This window comes from Gallus gallus, chromosome 3, assembly GCF_016699485.2.
Source record: "Gallus gallus isolate bGalGal1 chromosome 3, bGalGal1.mat.broiler.GRCg7b, whole genome shotgun sequence".
Classification (NCBI taxonomy): domain Eukaryota; kingdom Metazoa; phylum Chordata; class Aves; order Galliformes; family Phasianidae; genus Gallus; species Gallus gallus.
Window position 1 is genome coordinate 109,289,290 of NC_052534.1, and position 22,548 is coordinate 109,311,837.

Sequence of the window (22,548 nt, forward strand, 5' to 3'; positions counted from 1 at the left end):
ACAACACAACCCCTCTCCCAACGTTACAGCCATCTACAGTCTTGTAATAAAAGTCCAAGCATTGCAGCTAGGATGTGTCACAAAAGGAGAACGATTCAATGGGCTGGCAGCACCCTGGGCCAAGAATGGGGCAGGGACGGTGAGACTGGGCAGATCCAGACGGGCAGCAGGACACAGGCAGCCTTCCCCCCTCCTAAGGGACCTTTATTCAGCCACAGATGATCACACGACACAATGTGGCTTCAGATAGGTCTCTTTTCTCCTTCACCCCATGTCTACACAAGCTGCCAATATGTGGTCATTTGTTTGACCTCATGGAAACATTTGTCATTTACAACATCTTGCAGCATGAGCCCTGCAGATTGACAGCACATTTTGTGAAAATCCATGTCTTTTTTCTTTCTTTCTTTATTCTGACACTTAACAACTAAAGACTCTGCAATGTCCTCACACTGTTGCCCTTGTTGTCCACATGTGGTCCTGGTTTCCTACCTGTGGAATGAGAATGGTTGCATATGACATCTTCTAGCACATGCAGGATTATAAAAAGTAGGAAATTGCACCATGACCCAGTGTTCCACTAAACAGAATGCTTTTAAGTCTCTGAGAAGACTTGTCACTGGAACAAAGATCTGGATTTGTGTCTTTAAACATTCATTTCCATCCTTAATTTGTTTCTCAGACTACACCAATAGAAACTTTTTTATAGAATGGGATGCTTGCAGGAAAATCTTTTACTGTGGGTGTGGGAAAAATGTGAATTATCTCATTGGATTGGGCTATTTCAATTCTAAGATGCATTTTCAGAAGTTGCTTGTTCACCTCATGCAATTTGGTTTCTTATGGCTATTTTGTATTGCTGGTTGGACTGGCTTTCTTGTTGGTGTAAATCTCTGTTGTCACACAACAGGCACAGAGCTACCAGCATGGATAAGCAATGCTGGTTAATGCAGATTCACATCAAGATGGCGTGAGCTATAATAAATTTTATTTGTTTGGAGCTGACCTGAGAAATTTTCAGATTCTACTGACCCAAAGTTAAATTCTTTCCATCAGTTTCCCCTAAGGAAAAAAAGTGAAGTATCTAAGAATCACAGAATGGTTGGGTTGAAAGGGACCTCAAGGATCACGAAGCTCCAACCCCCCACCACAGGCAGGGCCACCAACCTCCACATTTCATACCAGCCCAGGCTGCCCAGGGCCCCATCCAACCTGGCCTTGAACACCTCCAGGGATGGACGGGGCATCCACAGCCTCTCTGGGCAGCTGTTCAGCACCTCACCACTCTCATAGGAAAGAACTTCCCCCTGACATCCAACCTCAGTCTTCCCTCCTTCAACTTCAAACCATTTCCCCTTGTCCTGCTGTTATCTACCCTTCCCAAGAGTTGACTCCCCTCCTATTTATAGCCTCCCTTTAGGTCCTGGAAGGCTGCAATGAGATCACCCCGCAGCCTTCTTTCCTCCAGGCAAAGTATCTCAAGAGGATCAAGTTTTTTCTAGGAAGAACAGTTTCTGGAGAAAGCAAATCTGGTAGTTAGCACCCTGTCCCATATGCACACAAATCCATGCAACACAAAACGAAACAAAACAAAACAAGAAGACAAAAAGAACAACTACAAACCAGAAGGGAAGTTTCTGAGCAGCTGTACTTGCTTGTCCTGGTGTGGTATAAATGCCATGGAGCTATACTGCTATGCCAAAAAGGATGCCATTTTTATCCATGGGAAACAGTGAAGTTTTAATTCAGCTTTACACTAATGAAAAGGTTTCTTTTCTGCCAACTAGTGGATATTAGTCAGCCTGCCAGCTAATCTGAAAAGGTGTGAGACAAGTCTCATAAAATTAGGATGTATTACCAGAATCAGAGTGGGTGATTACTCTCAAAAGTAATACCTATAAGACAGGAGACTGGTGAAAACAAAAGTTATCCTCCTTTTTGCAGGAAAACATGTTAAATTGACACTTTGCACTAGATTTTACAGTGGCTTATGGGACTTGCAAGGCCAACTGCTACTAGAACTTGGTAAAGCAGTACAGCTTCAGACCTCTGGAGAGAAAACTAGCAGGGAAGAGCAGGCTCAGCTGTTCAAGAGTGGCTCTCTGCAGTGGGGTGGGTAAGTGGTGGTGTGGTTTGATTTTCAAAGGCAGTGGTAGAGGCAGGGGGCTGGGGAGGTTTGCAAATTCATTCATCATTTGTTTGGAGTTTCCAGTACCTGAAGGGGCCTACAGGAAAACTGGGGTGGGACTTTTTAGAAGGGCGTGTAGCAACAGGATGAGAGGAAATGGTTTAATACTGGAAGAGGGTAAATTCAGACTAGATATTAGGAAGAAATTCTTTACTGTGAGGGTGGTGAGACACTGGAACAGGCTGCCCAGCAAGGCTGTGGATGCCCCCTCCCTGAAGCTCTCAAAACCAGGCTGGATGGGGCTGCGAGCAACCTGGTCTGGAGGGAGGTGTCCCTGCCTATAGCAGGGGATTGGAACGAGATGATATTAAAGGACCCTTCCAACCCAAACCACCCTATGATCCTGTGATTCCATGATGGAAGAGAAAGACTTTACTCATACAATTAAACATGGATGTAAGCATACAAGAGTCGAATGTCTATAAAGTTCAGGTATTGATTTTCTGAAGCATCAGCTACCAGACCTGATTCTCAGTGAAGTGACAGCAAGATTTGTGTAACACAGCAGGGTTTTCTTTGAAGACCTCTGAAGTGCTGGACAGACTTTTTAAACGGGTCATTTTTTACCTTTTGCCAAAAGCATTTCTAAAGAGGATCCTAACCCTTTCCCTATGGCTATTCTTGCACTTAATTAAAATCCAAGCATCTTCTCTCCTGGAGAGATGGAGCCACCTACATCCCATTGCTGCCAGCTCGTGGGTACCAGCTGGCAGATGATGATGGTACTGGAACAAATGATTTTTCACCACAACTACTCTTGCAGTTGTACCTTTGTATTATGTTTGAGTTCCGCCAACAAAATGACACCAAGGAACAGAAGCACTGCTGGACCAGAGCTGCACTCAGGGCTGTATGGGTGTCACCAAGCCACCTGGCCTGCTAGGAAAAAGAAGACTTTCTCTTTAATAACAGATGGTGGTAGTGAGACATGAAAATTAGGACATATTTTCATTTGATATTGGAATATCATGAGCATCAGTTATTTTGGGAAGGAGTCCAAAGAATACTTGGAGAGAGTCTAAAACTGCAGATGAATCCACAGGTTTATTTTATTGGGTGATTTCAGTTCTGCCAAATATTTGTAGTGTAAAGAAATCATAAAAATTGCTGGTGGTCCTCGCCTGGCGGGTACTTCTCACATATTTGAGACAGTTGTACGAACTGTGACAAGAATGTTTGATCTATTAGCTTAAAAACAAATTAGAGTCTTCAAGAGAAATAAATGAAGTATAGATGGTAGAAATACATTTCTCTTATCTTATGGAGACCAGGAATTTTTGCCCCCAGGCTTTATTTGCATTTAATTATCGCAGTTTGGATTTCCTCTAAGGCATGCATGGAGGTTTAGTCTGTCTCTTTCCATCCTCTGTTCTGAAATAACATTAGTACCTGTTAATGATTATCATTGTCAATTATGTATTCTGGTTACATGCACATTATAAGAAATATCAGTTTGTTTTAATAAATCTTCAAAAGGCAGCCTAAACCTGTGCCTTATCTTCTTTCTGCTTTGTAATTTATTTGTTTTTATGGTTATGATATGTGAAAGACACTGCTTTCTCCCAGGGACTCTGAATGGGTATCTACTCAGCACTTCAGTACTGAGATGACAGGCAGAAAGGACGTTATTTAACACAGCTTGCCAAATGAACCAAGAAGGTCGAATATCCCAAAGATACTCAGAAAAAGAAGTGAGGAATACAAGCCTCAAAATCCAAAAGACAGTCAGTTGTATAAAGGAGAGAAAACCTAAACGCATGATGAGCCCATGGATGGTTTAGCGCAAAGCCTACTAAGTTGCTGAGTAGCCGATGCTCACTCTGTAGCTTTTTTTGCGTGTGTGTGTGTGCGTGTGTGTGTATATGTATCATTGGAATTATTGTTTAGTAGGATAATAATTTCACTGTAGTCCTGACCTGGCAAAGAACTGGTTGTCCACCTTGCCGTTAGCCGTAAGGAACAAGGGTAGATCCGCATAGAAAGTTTTCGCTGCATATTTGAAGAGAATTTTGTTTTGAGGAGTTGTGTGAATTTGATGTTTATGCCATTTGCCCATGCAAATTTTCGGGATGATTTTCATTCGCTGGACAGGCACTGAAATGTCCGCTCCAAAAGGAACACTTTAACCAAGCATTCTTTATGTGGTCTTCAATTAATAAACAGGAATACGCCTTTCTAACCCTGTGGGTAATGATTTTTCTGTTTGCTGCTACTGTATGTAACCTAAATGAATGGGACATTTATATACTGTCCTTTCATCTGAGATATCAAAGCACTTTATAAATATGGGCCAATTGGTCTGATGTGCAACCACTGAATTGTGGCATTCTCGAGGGTGGCATGCGGTTGACATTTTGGCTGGGAAAGCACATTTGAAAATCAGGAACTGTTGGTTTTCTCAGTTGGGATAGACTTAGAGGTGGGGTGAGACTATGTGAATTCATCTCTAACGCATACCTGCCCCAACACTGGGAAGCAACACCACTACCTCCTTTCCAGCTAAGTAAAGTATGGGCTTTGGCTAAGGACATGACCAAAGTATCTTCCATTACTGTATCACTAATTTTAATCCAGCCCAAGACAGTGGCTCTCAAAAATTATTACCATATGGCAAGCTGGTGAATTGCCACAAGAAAATGTGCTTGGTGGTCCCAGATTAGTTTTGTATGGACAGGTGTCTACACCACAAAACCACCATCATAACTGCTATAACTACTGGGTTTCAGAAGGGAGGCCCAGGACTGAGCAGGCGTTGGTAGTAAAGTGATGCTTCTAGAGGTGGGATCCTGAGGACAGAGAGATGAAGCTGTTTTCTTCTCTTGAAGTATTTCTTGGCATATGTGTCCACTTCAGCTTCCTGAGCTGTCAGCTAGCTTGTATGGTGCTTGTTATTTTGGAACCTTCACGCAGAAGACTTATCTCTCCCCTGCTCCTACCCTGTTAAACAATGGTCACAAAAAATGCCAGTAGGAAGTGTGCAGTGAAGGTATTAAGTTCAGACCACACAAGTGGTCTTTAACTTCTTTAGTATGACTTGGAAAAACCTCCAGGAACACAGGACTGGAGAACCTTCTAGGTTACTGATCCCAACCTCCTACTATTGCAGGCCTCCACTTTGCCTAATCCTTTGGAAAATCTGACTCATCTCTAAAGCTGTGGACAATCACCAGAAAGTTCATAAGCCTTCCATTTATAAAAGGTGGCAAATCTGTTTTGCACTTCACTTATGTTTCATTCAAAACTTGCAATGAGTTTTGCAACCATGGAGTTAAGAATTGCCATGCCAGAGGGACAGAAGAATTAATGTCTTCTGGAGGGACAATTTGGGTGACTACAAAACCATGCCTTATACCACTGAGGCATACAGCAGCTCAGGATTTCCTAACTTTACCATTTCTTTCAGGAGGAATAGCTCCTATTACTCACGTGAAAAAAAACTAGCTGCATATATCATAGAATCATAGAATCATAGAATGGCCTGGGTTGAAAAGGACCACAATGCTCACCTGGTTTCAACCCCCTGCTATGTGCAGGGTCACCGACCACCACACCAGACTGCCCACAGCCACATCCAGCGTGGCCTTGAATGCCTCCAGGGATGGGGCATCCACAGCCTCCTTGGGTAATCATAATTAAGAATATTCAAGGTCGGTAAGAAACTCTGTTACAACAAGGGCAAACCACCATCAGGAGATCGTAGTATTTTATCTAGAGAAGATACAGCCAAACTGTCAAAGAAAGATGAGTTTGCTGCATTTCCACACCATGAGAAAAATCTATCTAAATTCAACATCAAAACCAGGGAAACATAGATTCCTTCCACAGGAAGAACAAATCTTGGGAAAACTACTGTGTTGTATATGCCAGGAGAAAGGTTTGTTTACATCTCTAAGTCAAATTCTACTCTAAGTCCCATGGATTCTTGATTCTCTGATTTGCTAGCACATTTTTTAAACTTGTAAGTATGCAGTTGATGGACTGGAGTGTGGCCTGGAGGCTGTATGTGAGCTGACCAAATATCAACAGCGTTAACAGGAAAAAGTCGTCTCCGCAACCTTGAAGTACCACTGCTCAGACACTACTCCTGCTTACTGATGTCAAGAGTACAGGTCCACCTTTGCTCAATGCATCTCACAGGGATTTCTTAAAATGTGTTACTTCAGGGGCTGATCTCACTCCTATTGCACGGTGGATGAAATCTGTCTTTCCACAGGTTTTACCAGGAGTTTATGTTGAATTGGGTTTGCTGAATGAGTCCAATTCATCACTGGAAGAGGGAATGCACAGAGTCCTTATCTCTTGTGCAGATGTTACATTGGTGAATGTTATTAAAACTGTGCTTGCAAACTTGTCTGCAAAGTATTCGGAGTTGGTAGTACCTGGGAGGAAGTGAAATCCGGAATAAAGCAGAGCAGAGGCCAAACACTGATGCATTGAAAAGGATCGGCCCCAAAGGTTTGCAATATTTGGAGTAAACAACTGGGAAATTCAAATGAATTTGTTTGCTTCTATTGAGAAGAAAGGAAGAAAAAAAAAATGGGACTTGCTGTAGAGTATGTTTTCTCAGCCTGTGGTTAGAATGGCTCATTTCACACAGTATCTCTGCCACACATGTAATAAAAACTGTGAATTCAAACAAAATATCAAGTGGGAATCTGCATACAAAATATCTAGTGGGGATCTGCCATGCCTGGCAGACTAACTCCCTCCTGTGCTGCTGTAGACATCTCAGATAGGTGCAGTTGCTTTGTGGTGGTTCTCCATCCAACTTTGTGTAGCTTTATTTACAAGAGCAGCTTCCAAAATCCTGTAGTCTCCCAGCTATGTGTTTAAACACTTTACTGAATTTGGGCCTTGGAGAGCAAGGATAAATACCAAATTTGGGGTTGTCTCTCGACCCAAATTTCAAACATCATGAAGATTGCAGTACTTAGATTTCATTATAAATGACAAAATTCAGGATAATGACGATGTTGGTATGCACGTCTTGGCTGACTCAGAGCACTGCTCCACATTTGGATCTTTGATGCAAGCCCCATCTCTAATCATAATGTCACAAGGACTGGCTGGATGCTCTGCCTCTTTCTGACATTTTATGCAATGCTGAGAGTATTAGCTGTAGTGTGAGCTATCCAGGTATAATTTAGGGGTTTTGTAGTCATTTCTGAAGGTGTATTCTCTTTCACAGCAGTCTGAGAGACTGAGAAGCAATGTTTTCTCTAAACGTGCTCCTTATCTCTGTGCCAGTATAATCATTCTCTACAGAACAGATGGACAGATGGATACAGGGCTTTTCTTTTTCCTTTTTCTTTGGAAGACTTAATTGTCTACCTCTTAAACTGGGACCCAGGTCGACCTCTCTTGTTGACTCATTTATGGACTTTGAGAGCAGTCCTACATCACTGCTTTGCCCCCCTTTCTCTGCACATTCCCAATGCTCTGCGGGCTCCCTCTGACCCTGCTCTCCGAATATTTCTGAGCAGCACAGACTACCCAGCTGGCTGTGTTCCCAGCTTCCTTGTTGAAGACAAAATGCTGTCTTTTCACATCTCATTTTCTTTCCATAAAGTTAATCAAGCAGCCCTTCTTTTACAGGGCAGCTGACCCTTTGGTCTCCCTTCCTTCTGGCATCCTGAAGATTCCTGAAGCTGTCAGAACCCCCCTCCCTCCCCTCTTTAAGGCAGTCCTGTGCAGGAATGAGAAGCTTCTTGGCTTATAGAGGAACTGTCCCAACAGGGTGCATGTGTTGTGCCCTTATAAAGATTCCTCTTTCCATTAAAAGACATCATTGGAGATATCGGTGATAGAGGTGATCCAAGACATGAGGGCGGTTCCAAACACAATCAAACCACGGGGTTATTTAAAGTTGGGTGCCAGAGCCTGATATGTGCTCTTTGGCTTGAGTTGCTCTCCTGTTTGCACGGTGCTGCACAAAGAGCATCCCTGCCCTGGTGGGAGAGCTGCTGCCACCGCTACGTAGCCAAGTAGTGAAGGCTTGTCATCCAAACCAGCAAAGCTGAAGGCAAACTGGAACCTGGTGGTATGAATAATTGTGACCTCCTGCCCAGCTACACAAAGCCACACAAAGCAAAATCTCCATGCATTCATTTTACTGGAGGAAAAACCGAGAATCTCCTTCTTTGGCCTTAGCCTGCCTGAGCCTTTGCTGTGTACAGCACGTCAAACGGCGGCTTCTCATTTCATCAATTGACAAACACCATCCCCAAAACATTTCCAGGCACAGTCATCTTCTTTTCTCAGGTTTACTCAGAGGTTCTTACTGAGGTTTGCATTTTTCCACGCGTGTGCTGAGAATAAAGCTGCCCTTACGATCTCATCTCTCACGCTGTGAGAAGTTTTGATCATGTAATTCATAAGCAACTTCGTTTTCAGAGTCTTTTTCTGCAGCCATCCTGTCTCTGGATACTCGCTCCTCCCTTTGCAGCAAACGGCCCTGTTTACCAAATACCGCAGGACTTGCTGAACGGCAACATTTCATTCCACGTCTTAAAGAGATTTTTCTCATTTAAAAATAATTTTTCTGTGGTTTTACAGCCAGCATGGCTCCCCCCAGAAAAACAAAGCAAAAAACCCTGCAGGCCTATTCCTTCTCCATCTCCCATGCTTATACTGGTGTAACGGCACTGGGGCCAATGGAATCGTTCCCTTTTCACACCAGTGTATACGAGGCTGAGCTTTGTAGGATGGGACATACTCAACACCTTCAAAGATCCACAGTGGGGGACTGGGCCAGAAAGGTCTCTCCATCTATCAAAGACGATCTCAAAGTGCTCCTTCACCTTCCATCTCTCAAACAGAAGAACACGGGCATCTGCCAGCAGGATGCGACCACCTCGGTGTGAAATCTAGCAATACGTTTGCCACCGAGAACAAGGCAGAAGGAGCACAACGGAGCCCTTCAGGAATGTTAGCAAGAAATACAGTGTCCAGATGAAATTAGTGTTACTGTTTGCCTCGTGGAAAGGCTTGGGAAGCCCAGCCAAACGCAGGGCTCCAGTCTTGGAGCTCACAGCCCAGTAACAAACAGCAACGAGAGCGCGGGGCCAGCACGAACGGAGCCAGGCAGAGCTAAAATATCCCTGCTGGAGCACGGTCCCATGGGGCCACTGTTATGTCTTACCAGAAACAAAGAGACGAGCACATTTCCAGTCTCAAAGGCTTCTCTGTCCCATTAAGGAAAACTCCAGACTACAATTAGAAAAAAAAAAAAAAAACACACACAAGAAAAAGAGACGCAGCCCCAGTAAGCCAGTTTGCATCCAAAAGGCAGCCTAAAAAAAGGAGGGCACGCTCCCAGGAGAAGGCTGTGAGCACCCTTTGGGGCTCGTGGCTCTGGTTACCTCGCTCAGGAGAGTGGGAGTGTGTCCCCATTGGGACTATCCCACACCTACGGCCGGAGCCCCCGGATAAATATTGACACAGCAGCGGCTGAATCACTGCTTCCTGTCCTGCCGAGGTGTCTCTTCCACCCACTGTGCAGCCAAGCCCACCCTGCACAGCCCGAAATATCAGATGGGAGTTGGCACCAAGGGATGCAAGGGACAAGAGTGCTTCTGTTTGTGTAGGGCTGACGTGTCTGTTTGCTCTGCAAGCGGGCAAATGTGGTCTCCAGGCAGTTATTCAGGAGGAGTGGCAGCAGGAATGGTTGATAGACAACGGGACGAGGGACTGGAGAGCTCCCAGAGCTGTTCCTCCACCCTCGGCATGCGCTTCACACCCCAAATTCTTTGACTGCTGGTACAAGGTACTGTGCCATGCACAGTTCATAGCAAGGGGTAAACCTGGGTTCATGAAATCTGTGCACTCACATACACTGCAGCATTAGTTAACATGTGAGAAGGGGCAGGGAGAAGATAACAGTCTCAGTTTTCCAACTGTTGCCAGATCAGGACTCAACCACAAGGCACTGTGATCTGGATCATAGAATCATAGAATCATTGAATGGCCTGGGTTGACAAGGACCACAGTGACCGTCTAGTTTAACCCCCTGCTATGTGCAGGGTCGCCAACCACTGGACCAGGCTGCCCAGAGCCACATCCAGCCTGGCCTTGAATGCCTCCAGGGATGGGGCATCCACAGCCTCCTTGGGCAACCTGTTTAGTGTGTCACCACCCTCTAATCATACCCCAGATCTGTTCAGATCAGAACCCAAGGGTAAAGCATGGAGACAGCTCAGGCACCAGGACGTGGTGACCACTGGCTGGAGCTGTCAGCAGTGTCACCCATGGCTGGGCAGCTACTGGCCTGTGTAATCCAACGGAATGAGGAGGAAGCTGAGGCTACAGCTGTTGAACAGGTCTGGGTTTCATTTCAAGTCTGCTGCAGATTTCCTAACTAGGTTCCAGCCTGTAACACAGAGATGATACATTCCTCCTTCACGGAGCTGCACAAGGCCCAATGTTTGAAGGTTTCAATACTGATTGAAGATCTAAGAGAAAAAAGGCTGTGTAAGAACAAGAGCATATGCTACGAATCTCTTTATGTATATGAGAGGCACTGTATTTATATATTTCAAACCTGGCACTGGGTTACATTTTCATTCCCCAGTACAAAGGCAAATGCATTCCAAACAAAGCAATGTTGTTTCAACAAAGCAAGGGCTGAAATCTCTCCAGGGCTTCATTCTGTCTCATTTAGATCGGGCATAAGATCTTAAAGCAGAGTTTAGTGGTCGGCCGATCATGTTCCTCTGGGAAATGACAGAGTGGTAATTCAAAAAGGGTAGTGAAGTACAGCATTGTCTTGGTCTGCAGGACTGTTCTTCAATAAAACCAGAGGCTCACCCGGCTTACAGGAGAACATTTTGTTCCAAAGGAGCTGTGGCTCTTCACTAAACAAAAGAATTCACCTCCGGCTAGACTTGGGTGTAAAATGAAAATGTTCTTGGAGACAAAATGTCTTTGTGAAGACAGTATTTCCATGATTCCTGCCACGACTGCCCGGGCATATCTAGCAGCTGAAATGAAAGTTAGGACAAAAGGTGTATCTTCAGGGCACTGGTTCTGCCTTGGCCATGTGTTACAGATTTCCTTCAGGCCTGGGAGAGGGTTTCAGTTCAGATGGGAGCCCCGAGGAGGTCAGTAAGCACACAGTCTGGCCATGGGCTGGCACTGAGGACCCAGATCAGATCACGAGTAAATCTAATCTTTCAGGACTTTCCCAGAAGCCTTTCCTTGAAGTAAACAAGTTCTCCCATGTCTGTCACAAGTGATTAGGAAAGAATCCCCAGGTCTAAATACAAAGACTTAGGAGATTTGCCTCTTTCCCTCCAACCTTCTCAACACACTCAGGTAGGTTCACGAAGAGATGCAGTAGGATCATTTGGAGAAGTAACTCATGTCCATACTGGTATAACTCAGGTGTTCAGGTATGGCTGTCTCCCATCCGGATGAATTCCCTAGGCAAGGTACAGCCTATGCTGTGCTTCTTTGTATGAACACACAAAAAAAAATCCCCTCGGGCTGTGCAGTTTCAGGGCACGTTTGTTACAAGATTATTTTCCTAAAAAAAAACTTACACCATGTCTCTGGTGACGGTATGTACTGAGAAACACATGAAAATAGAATGAGTTGCATGAGTCATTTCCTACCTTCCTCACATATTTAAGTCAAGAAGATTCCCTTATCACCTTCAGATCAGCTAGGGGGTCTTTATGTACAGCCGAAGTGTCCACCCTTAGCTTGAAAAGCATGTTTTGGTCTGCAGACTTTTGGGCAAAGCAGCAGCCAAATAAGTTGTGCAGAGGTGCTCTCTTGCACTCTGCCCAATCAGGGCCTCCTGCAGAGCCTCTCCCTTTCTCACCCACATACTGCTTGCCAATGAAAGCCAACAGCCTCGGTTATGCTCAAGATTGGAGAAGACACTTTACACTTTTTCAATGCCTCTTGCGTTAAATATTATGAGCCTTCTATGACATAGAATTCTCATATGGACTATAAGGCTTAGCAAAACCTCGCTCTGGGACAGTCAGATGTTAAACACCTGAGGAAAGATGTAATCACTCTATTTCAGAGGGAAACGCTGCTGTGACAGGCCTTTGAGAGGGACAACCCCACTGAAAGCATCTCATGGCACGGGTTGAGGACAACCCAGCTGGGAGGTAGCTTTTTCATTAATGAGCCCAAGAGGAGCCACACAGTGTAGGCAGCAGAGGCCTGTCCACTGCTGGCAGTACCACGTCCTCGCTGGGCTCTCTGTCGGAACCTGAAATCTCATTGACTCATGTGTACTGAATTTCCAGACCTGACTCACTGGCTACAAAACCCATGAGATTGCATGGTTTGTCTCGTATTTTTCCTGGGGAAAAAAAGAATAGTATAGTATTGTAACATAACTACGTTTGGTTAAGAAATATTTGAATCTGCTTGGAAAGCTCCAGAACATGTGTATAAAGAAATGAAATGAATCTCCATCAGCAAAGAAAGAAATATGTCCCAGTTTTCAGGATTTCTTTCTATCAAGTTCTTGCTTGCCTCAGCCTTTGGGTTTAAGGCAAATGATACACCTCCTGTCTCTCCTCTTCTGTATCACTTAGTACCCACTGAAGCTCTGAACGTAGATGATCATTGTGGTCCTTTTCAACCCAAGCCATGCTACGATTCTATGATCTCTGGCTTATTCTAGGGCCATATGTGGCAGGAAATGCAATGAAGAAAGGCACAAAGAGTAGATACACAGATGGTTTTAGAGAATGCGCTATCCAGTTCACTGGTACCAAAACTCTGCTGTGTAAATGGAAATACTTCCTCATACCATGCAAAACCAACCTGAGAATCTAATTGCCATAGAAATTAGACTGCTATAACTGCTATAGCAGTTAAGGCCAAAACCTTTTCAAAGAAAAAGAAAAAGAAAAAAAGAAAAAAATGGTAAATGAAAAGAAGAAGGAAAGCAGTTGGGCTATTTACAGTGATAATAGGAACATAATAAGAGTGTTTAGAAACACAGTAGTTTTTATTAAGGAAAGAAAACAAGATTTTCAGAGGAATTAAGCACAATGGAAGAGCTATCTGCTTGAAGATAGGAAAAGCCTTGTGGGTTTCCCTCTGAGGTCGCTAATGGACAGACTCAAAAAGGTAACTGAGCACCAACTCTGCTTCTGAATGCAATTGTTGTCCTTTTTGAGCCTGATCTTAAATCAAATTTGATAGCCTGAATGGTGCAAAAGGTGACCGTGGGCAATGTAAACATCTCTTCTGGACTAACAATCTGATTCATTAACGGCGCATCAGGGAAGTTTCCTGTGGCAGAGCATGACATTGCTGATATTGAAGGGTTGTGGGTAGCTTCCCTTGGGGCAGCACTTACTGACCACTCATGGAGGCAGCATGGAAGACCAGTGAGACTTCTGATCAGCTGCAATGCTTCCACCTCCTTACTGTTTCTTCTGGCTCTGTGAGTGTAGTTGGCATTCTCATTTTAGTTTCAGAGAACCCAAACCTTCTGTCCAACCAGTTCTCCATCCTCAGCAAGGTGCTGGGAAGGCGGATATATATGGATGAAGAGGAGAAAATGCCTTTGCAGGGCTACAGTAAGAATGGCAGTCTTAAGCAGAAGAGAACTTCCTGCTCTGCCTTATTTCTGTGCTGCAAAGAGATAGGAAAGATGATTTCCTCAATTGAAGAAGATGCGTCAGAACAGGCAGAGGGTAAAGGAGCCATCAAAGGGCTGCGTTGGCAATGTCAGCTGATGGGAAGATGAAAGTGGGCTCTGCTCCTGACTCTATTATGGGGCTCTGCTAGGGGTTTCATTTTTCATGTGTTCCAGCCTGGCCCCATGCACTGCAGCCTGCGTGAGGCTCATCTGTGCAGCGCTTTGAGCACAGCAGGAGCAATGTGTTAGGCAACAAATGCTGTCAAGAGGAATTGCCTGCTTCTCAACAGCACTGCCCTCTTTGTGCTTACCTTCTCCTTCCTTGCCTCTCCTTGCGGAGAGGTTAGCACATCCATGCGGACTCTGCTGTTGTTGTTGTTGAAGCATTAGGAGCTTCAACAAGTCTGGATTTGGCCTATAGGTGTCAAAGAAGGACCTCAGGTTCTTGGAAAATCTGGTCCCAAGTGAGTGTAAAAAAAATGCACATTTTGTCAGGAAGTGAAGAAAGTCTCACTGAAATTAAGCCAGGGACAAAGATGAAACAGCAGATGGCCCATGACAAACTGTGAGAACACATTTGTTCGCATGACATAGGAATAAGTATGTACTCATAACAGACTGTTACTCAAGAAATTTTGAAACAACACAACTCCATAGGAGTCATAATGTGATTAGTCATGTGGAGTCAGTCCGAGCAGCCCTGGTGTGCTGTACCTGAAAGAAGGGACATAGACCCCAAAATAGAACAAAGTAATAGTAAAATAAATAAATAAATAAATAAATAAATAATAATAGAAAGAATGCCAAGGAGATGCACAAGTTTATGGAGTCAGAAAATCTTTCTGTTGCTCCAAAACTCAAAAGTGAATTAAAATCTTCAGAGCAGCTCATGGATTGTTATGAGGATTCTTAAAAAGCAAGGAGCCCGAAGAAGAAGCCTTGCTGAAATGACTCAACCAATAAACTTTTAGTCTGACAGCAGAGAGACGGAGTCCTTTTGGTGGAAGGTCCTGGCCTCTGAAACAGACTTTGCCACATACTCCATTACGTTCTGGTAACCAACAATTATTTCCAAAATATTTTTTTTTCTTCTTTCTTTTTTTAATTATGGGAGTGATGGGTGAGTTGAGTTTTAAATCTGGAAGAATAGGACTGATTTGGAATGTGTTTTCTCAAATTAGTATTTCACACTAGAGCTCTGAGTTTGGGAAGGCATGTTTAATTACAATAAATCCCTTGATTTTCCATAAATATTCTGATATGTATACTTTTCATACACTCAGGATAGAAATGTGCTTTTCTTTATTTTAAAAATACTTAACAGTAAACTTGCCTGATGGTTTTATGAATTTTACATACACTCCTAAGCTTTTCACTCAAAAATCATGCAAGTGTTCACAGCCCTTATTTACTTGGCTTCTTGCAAAACTGGGTGCTTGACACAATGTCTAAAATCATACTTAGTTTCTGAAACCAATGCTGTGTCCAATAGTGTCTGTACCCAACGCTGAAGTTGCATCCCCTCTCAGATTGAATTGCTCCTTGACTGCAGACCAGCAGTGCGAACAATCATCACTCTGCACCCAAATCAAAACTGAGCAGCACAGAAGTTGGCTTTTGAGAGGCCAAATCCAGATCCCAGAGATGGGATTTGTCCATGCTAAAGAAGTACCATCCTTGCTTATGTAAATGCTTCTGTTGGACTCTCATTAACCACAAGCTGTCAGGACTAAAGTTTCACTTCTCACAGAAGGAGGCAGGAATATATATTTAGACTTTCTTGGGACACAGCTGCAGTGCTAAGTGGGAGTGCACACCTCTGCTCGGGCTCACAGGCACATGCACACACGGTAAGCTTGAGAGCTAATTCAGAAACTCAATCAGAAAGGGCAGTGCACAGAGGGCTCCTGCAGGTTGCTTCATCACTGCAGAGACTGCGTGACTCATTTTAGCATCCGAGCATCCTTTATCTTTGAAATGGGCTGTCTGATCAGTGATGACTCACTTGGAGCATGATCATCTTCTAAACCTCCAGTTCATTTCTTGAAGTGTTGTGGGAGCCCATCACCACTCTCTTGCACCTTATCCCTCATCTGTGCGGCTTTATGCCTTTCCTGGGAATGCAGAGGCAACACCACCCACCTACAATTCTGATACAATAGGAATTTATTGCAAAGAATTGCAGAATCATAGAATGGTTTGGGTTGGAAAGGTCCTCAAAGACCATTTAGTTCCAAGCAGAGCCATGGGCAGGGTTGCCACCCACCAGATTATTTATATCCAAATCTCCCAACTTCAACCATTTAGTAGTTAGTTTGCCCAACTAAGATAGGTGATACGGTCCTACAAGAAGCACTGAAGGAGGAGGGACACCCCCTGAGCATGACACTCCACAGCATGATTGTCATCCTTCTTAGGGACCCAAAGCATGGGACAGTTTGTCCCCAGAGGTGCTTCTGTCTCTGCTGGAGCCCAGCAGGCTGGCTCCCACTAGATGCAAGATTAAACAGCTGAAGTGAGCCAAGTTGAATGCTATGCAGATGTCAGTCAATGGAAAATCATGTCCTCGCTTTTCCCTCAAGGTTTCCCCTTCACAGACCTTTCCCCTGTTGGCTGACAAAAGACTAAGAAATCAGTTTGCAGCAGTTTGACTGCGAGGCAGATAAAATCAGTAGTCAAACAAAAGCAGCTAAGATAGCCAAGACTGCTTGAGAAGTTAAATTCATGTTCTTCTCACACAGATGAACTCGTTTTTAAAAATTCCAGTTTCCCCATTCTCACAAGGCAACCCATTAATCTTTTGGTAGCATCCGTCATCACGGGAAGGCAGCACCACGGGTAGTCTTCTCCTGGAGGTGCTCGTCACCTCTCCCTCATTACTGTATCACCTGGTCTATTTCCTCAGAGATTCTGTTACCCTTAAGCTCTGTCAGTGATGGCAGCACTGAAGTATTTCCCTCTTATTTGCAAATGGGGAACACAGAGATGTGCAACTGCATTCTCTCCAGGAGATCCATGGTAAATCAGGAGGGCACATCCTATTTTTAGCGACATGGAACAGAAGTCCTCTTTTGAAATTTAGACATTTCCAGTACATGGCATCCACAGCTGAATTAGTCATCCAAAGGCATGCCCAACTTTCTTTCTATGCAGCAAAAAGATAAGGATACTTTTAGATTACAAGACACAATTAGACAGGGTGCTCAATAGAATTTTTGTCTAGAACAGAAGTTGGTATTCTTATCTAGGCACCCTTTTCCATGAAAGGTTGGACCAGATGATCTTTCAAGTTCCCTTCCAACCAGAGCTGTTCTATAATCCCACATTTCTATATATATTTCTCATTCTAGCAATAAGGAGGTGGTTCAGCTGCCCCACGGGCAGGAGGCTGCTTTAGCGTGAGGTGTGTTACATGCCAGAATTATTTTATCCATGGCCTGTGAAGAAAGGCCATGGAGTTTTATGAGATGTAGACAGATAAAGCTGACAGTTACGTGAAGACCACCCCAGTACATCAATTCTCCTAAGGGATAAGGACAAGCTCCCTCTGCCTGCAGCAGGAATAAGTAACTGTGAAGCTGTTCAGAGAGATACAGGCTGTGTCTAAGACTTCCCTCGGGGATTTTCTCTCCAGGCACAACACAATAAATGCAGGTACTTCCAGGGAATTTCTTCACATTGGCATTGTTTAGAAGCATTGAATCCTATCCCAGGTTTTCTGGATCACATATTATTTTTTCTAACTGGTAAAATTCCTGCCTTGAACAGTCAGTCTTTGTATGAGGAAGGAGGTACTGAGGACTGTAGGCATCTGTAACTGGACATACAAGATAGCGAATGGCCGTGCACGGCTGGGTTGTCCAATACCGCTCAGAGTGACCGTGCAACTGAATGCTCCAGTTAAGAAGGACATCTTTGTGTTGGAACTGTACAAAAAAAAAAAAAAAAAAGAAAAGAAAAAAAAAAAGGGGGGGAGGAGGGGTGGAGATGAGGAAGCAAAGAGACCAGTTGTGATGAGTTGCAACTTTAAGATAAAACAAACAAAACTGGAAAAGAAGATGAGTAGAATCATCCTGTTTTATATGATAAGCAATTGTCTTAGCTTGCTGACATGCTCTGTCATGGTTAGGGGGATGACAAGGCTGTGGTTTGTTTGTGCTGCATTCAGAAAGACTGCAGCTAAGAGGAAGAGCCTTTGGTGATCAGATTTTTGTCCTATTTTTGTTTTGTCTTAGTTATTGTTCCTTGTGTTTTAATCCTGATCATGCTTTAACTGTGCAAGAATCATTTGTGACAGTTATTTGTCACAATGCTAAACCAGATTATCTCAAAGTCTGTTGAACTTCCTCTGCTCTTTAGCATATGGAAGAACATTACACTGAATTTGGTTTGTTTGGCCAGTGTAGACAGGGATTAGCCACTCTATATATGGACCATAAACACTGTTCTGGTTAACACTACAGTTGAGCCAAACCTGAACCTTTCATCTCACTCTTTGCAAACTTTTGGTGGTTTGGATGGAAATGGAACCTGGATTTGAACTGTGCTTTATTTTTGTTTTTGTTTTGAAAGACCAAAACCCAATCAGTAACAGTTTCGGAAACCAACTTCCAGCATCCTTTGCCCACCTTTACTGGGCAGGAATCAATTGACCATGTAGGCACGGACTTGGCGTTGGGATGAGAGCCAATACACAAAGGAAGGAAACTGTTTCAAGCAACCTAAAGTAACTTTCCATAAAGATCACAGTGACATAGGGGCATGCCAAACGTCGTGTCTTAATCCCTCCAACCAACACGTGTGTCTGTTTAGGGAAAACATGGTGGTCTCATATGGAACAAAGATGGACTTCTGTAGGCTGCGTGCTTAACCGGTTTGGTTAAGACAAGGAAAAGCCTTTGTTTGCTTTTCACCATCAGTTTGCTATCTGAAATATCAAACCAGCCTGTAATGGAAATAAATTTCTCACATCAGATTTTTTGGATGCCAGAAATAATAATAGTGTGGTGTTAACACCTCAGTACTTGGCTTTCTCTAGGTTGTCTTAACCTAGATAAATCTATTAATTTGTGTCTTTGTATCCACAGCAGGGCTTTAAAATTTGCACTTAATTGCAGCAGAAGTAGTTTTAAAATTCATTTGTCTTATGCTGGCCATTCTTGTAGCATCTCACCACCTTCTGTGTAATGCATTCCCAAGGCGAAAATAAAGGTCCTTCACATGGTATAGTAATTCCATGTATGCAGACCTTTGAGGCTGATGAAAAACTGATGTTTTCTAATGTGTTCCTGGACTTTCAGACTATTATAAAAGTAGGATCCTCCTTACCATGCAGTGTTTACCAACTGGGCACAGTGGGTACAGCACCTTGGAACACAGCACGTCTTGCCAAGCCTTTGCGTATTCCCCAGAGACTGCTCTATCATCCTACACTGTATACAGTGGACTTGATCCAAGAACAAATGTTTCTAATGAGTTCAGTAGAAATTGGAGGTCTACTGTACTGCTTGTAGACTGGCGTATTTGTCAAGCTGGGATGCACAGCATGAACAGTTTCTTTCTCAGTCTCTGCTTTGTTGAATTTCGTAACTGAAACTGCTAAATACTTACAGGGAGGGATCTGTATATAAGTAGAATTGGGTAAACTGTCATGCTTCCATGCACAAAAATATAATTATTGAAGACATTAAGCCTCCAACTAGATTTTGCTGCTTCTGGTGTTGACTTGTCCAATCAAACCAGACTGCTGAAAACTGGAATCTTCCATGAAGCAGTGATTAACTTTGCCTCCAGCAGGTGACATGCAGCCCTCACATCTCCATGGGAGATCTGTGTCAGTTAGGACACCACCATTCTGTGACTGGTCAGGAATACACAGTAGGTAATTCAGCAGTTAATACATGTCTACAACAACATGTCAATGAGAAAAATGTTGAATTCTGCCCGTAAGCAGAAGAATGAGAGTGGAATGATAATTTCTATTCAAATGTAAAGCTGCATGTTTCCATACAGTGGTCTCCTTCTTTCTAATTGTCCTGTAGAAAGTATCACTATCAGCTAATGAAATTCTTCAGTGTGTCAAAAATACCTAGTCCCACCAAAGTGATGGCAACAGGCCATGCATGTAAGTAGCTGATGTTACTTAAGGCTCATGATGTGTCTTCCTTGCAGACTCAGACCCTTGCACACCAGATGCTCCACCCGCTGCCACTTCTCCACCAACTTCAGAAGAACTCGGACCTTTCACTGCACCAGCATCACCTTCTTCTTCCTCTGATCCTGGTACTGCATCATTTTCACCACCGCTACCTGCCTGTGTTGCAGCCTTGCATCCCAAACCACCTCCACCACCACCACCATCTTCTACTGGCACTGTTCACCCTGGACTCCCTTCTATTCCAGCACCACCTGCCTCTACTTCATCCCTGCACCCTGGACTTTATCTGCCAGTCGTCCCACCGAGCAGTGCCACCCACCTCATCAACTGGCTGCCCTTCCTGGCTTCAGCAACACTCGCCACCATCCGCGGAAAGGAGGAGGATCAGCCACCTGTAGGAACATGCTCCTTGGAAAGCGTGAAGCGAAGCAACAGTGCACCCCCACCACCCTCCCATGATGACAATCACCATGCTGCATCCGTGGAAGATAGGGCTCCAGAAGCTCCTTCCCTGCCACCCATGGCCCACACCATGCCCTCAAGCTCTGAGCAGGGATCAGCAAATGTGAGTGACATCCTGGCGGAGCTGCGGACCATGAATGGACACCTGTCTGTCATCGCCCGAGCCCTGACACAGTTGGCATCATCGCTGGCACCTCAGCAAGGCACACGTGGCACCCCACCTCCTTAGTGATGGATGGCCCATCCTGTTCACCAGGGTGGCATTGGCCGGGGACAACCCATGGTGGAGATGTGGAGGAGGGAGACCCTACATGAACCTGCCCATGTGGTCTGTGCTGTTTCACTGTGCTCTTTGACACATGCCAAGACAAACCCCAGTGGGTTTTTTTTTTATTATTTGTTTGTTTATTTCCTCCTTGTAAACGTCTGCATGTATTAAAAAAAAAAAAAAGTTTTTGTGGTATTGTTAATAAAACTGTTTATATTTCTTGCATTTCTTTCAGATGTGCTCGCTCCCTTCCTCTCACCCATGAACCACATGAACAGAAATTGGTGAGGTCTTGCACAGAAAAGGGGGAGAATCTGAAGTGGTGGGAAGTTACCCACGACAAAATGCTCCAAGAGGTGATGAAACCACTCAGAGCAAAATGCGGGGACACAGACAGAAAAGTATACAATAAAAATTGGAAGAAAAAAATCCAATTTCTCTCAGGCCAAGCTGCATGGAGCAGCTCTGTTGAAGCTGGAGCACTTCCCAGTACTTTATTTCTCAGGGGTAATTATAATTACTGACACAGATAAGGGCTGTGATAAATTGTTCAAAATATGATGTGAAGTAGTTTGATCTCAAGATCTACCAAAGAGCCTCCTCAGATTTTTGTCCTTCAAGTGAATGAACAGAAGGCAGAGGAGCGCTTGGCTGGAGTCTATCAGGTTTACTCACCACTGGTGACTGGGGTTCTTCAAGGGCATGAATGAGCCAATTTACAGCAATTAGTCAGATACATGTGGATTGATCCTAACATTTCAACATCTTCTCCCTTCTTCCAAGCTGCAGTGTCTCACCTAAAGATGGCACTGAGGGTGTGAAACCTCGGACAGTCCTCATAGTGGATAGTCAGCACTAGAGGTGTGGGAAATAATGGAAGTCTAAGAAAAGTTGGAAGGGACCTTAAAGACTACCTAGTTCCAACCCTCTGCTATGGGAAGAAACACTTCCTACAAGACCATGTTGCATAAATCCCCTTCCAACCTGGCCTTGAACATCTCCAGGGATGTGGCGTCCACAGCTCCCCTGGGCAGCCTTGAGTGAATCTAGACTTCACCCCTACAAAATCTGTGAGCTGAAGAGCAGCTGGTGAGGTACGCTTGTCTGCTGCCTGGCTTGTCCAAGGCACTGGAGCTGGGTGCCCAGTGTGCAGATGTGCTTGGTGCTATGGACATGCAGCATGCACAGAGCTATTTTGTGCATCTCAGCCATGGTCTGCCCAAAGAACGAACATCCAGCATCCAAACCAAAATGTTTTCCTGAAGACGGGCCAAATATGGGGCCATTAGAGGTTGAGCCAGGCTATGTGGTGATCAGTCTTTCATCTCAGAGAGTTAAGAGGAACAGAGTGCTCACAACAATCAAGAGGGAAGAAAGCCCTCTGTGAAGTTCTGTGTGAGCTCGCCTTAATTTAGCTGCGTAGCTCTCAGATATCAGGATCTGAGGCCATCTCCCGGAAAAACCCAGACAGACAGATTGTTAGATAAGATAAAAGAGGAAGTATTCTGTCTATCTGCAAATATTTCTGTTACAGACGAGCCTAAGCCACAAAGATTGAATGAATATACAAACTTCCCCAAAGCTCAGGTGTATTTGAATTTGAGGTTTTGGTTACTGTATATATATTTGTATATAAACCTATCCATATTTTAGTGCCTGTGAAAGACAAAGTAACTGCACTGTTCAGTCAGGTTTGCTTCTAGGTTTGATCAGATTTTTTTCTTCTGATGTGTTTGGTGAAAAGAAGGATGTTTCATAGATGCCTTCCAGGACCAAAAGGGAGCCTGCAAACAGGAGGGGAGTCAACTCTTTACAAGAGTAGATAACAGCAGGACAAGGGGAAATGGTTTTGAGTTGAG

At 44.1% G+C, this 22,548-nt stretch overlaps 1 protein-coding gene across 2 annotated transcripts in view; it reads left to right on the top strand.

Moving 5' to 3' along the window:
* The window catches only part of RUNX2 (runt related transcription factor 2), a 215,727-nt gene extending 194,813 nt beyond the window's left edge, over window positions 1-20,914 (top strand). For both annotated transcript variants that reach the window (XM_015285080.4, XM_015285082.4), the window contains one exon: window positions 19,974-20,914. In XM_015285080.4, the coding sequence (XP_015140566.2) occupies window positions 19,974-20,650 (677 nt within the window). In that variant the 3' untranslated portion in view covers window positions 20,651-20,914. The remainder of the gene's footprint in view (window positions 1-19,973) is intronic.
* Window positions 20,915-22,548: the final 1,634 nt, after the last annotated feature.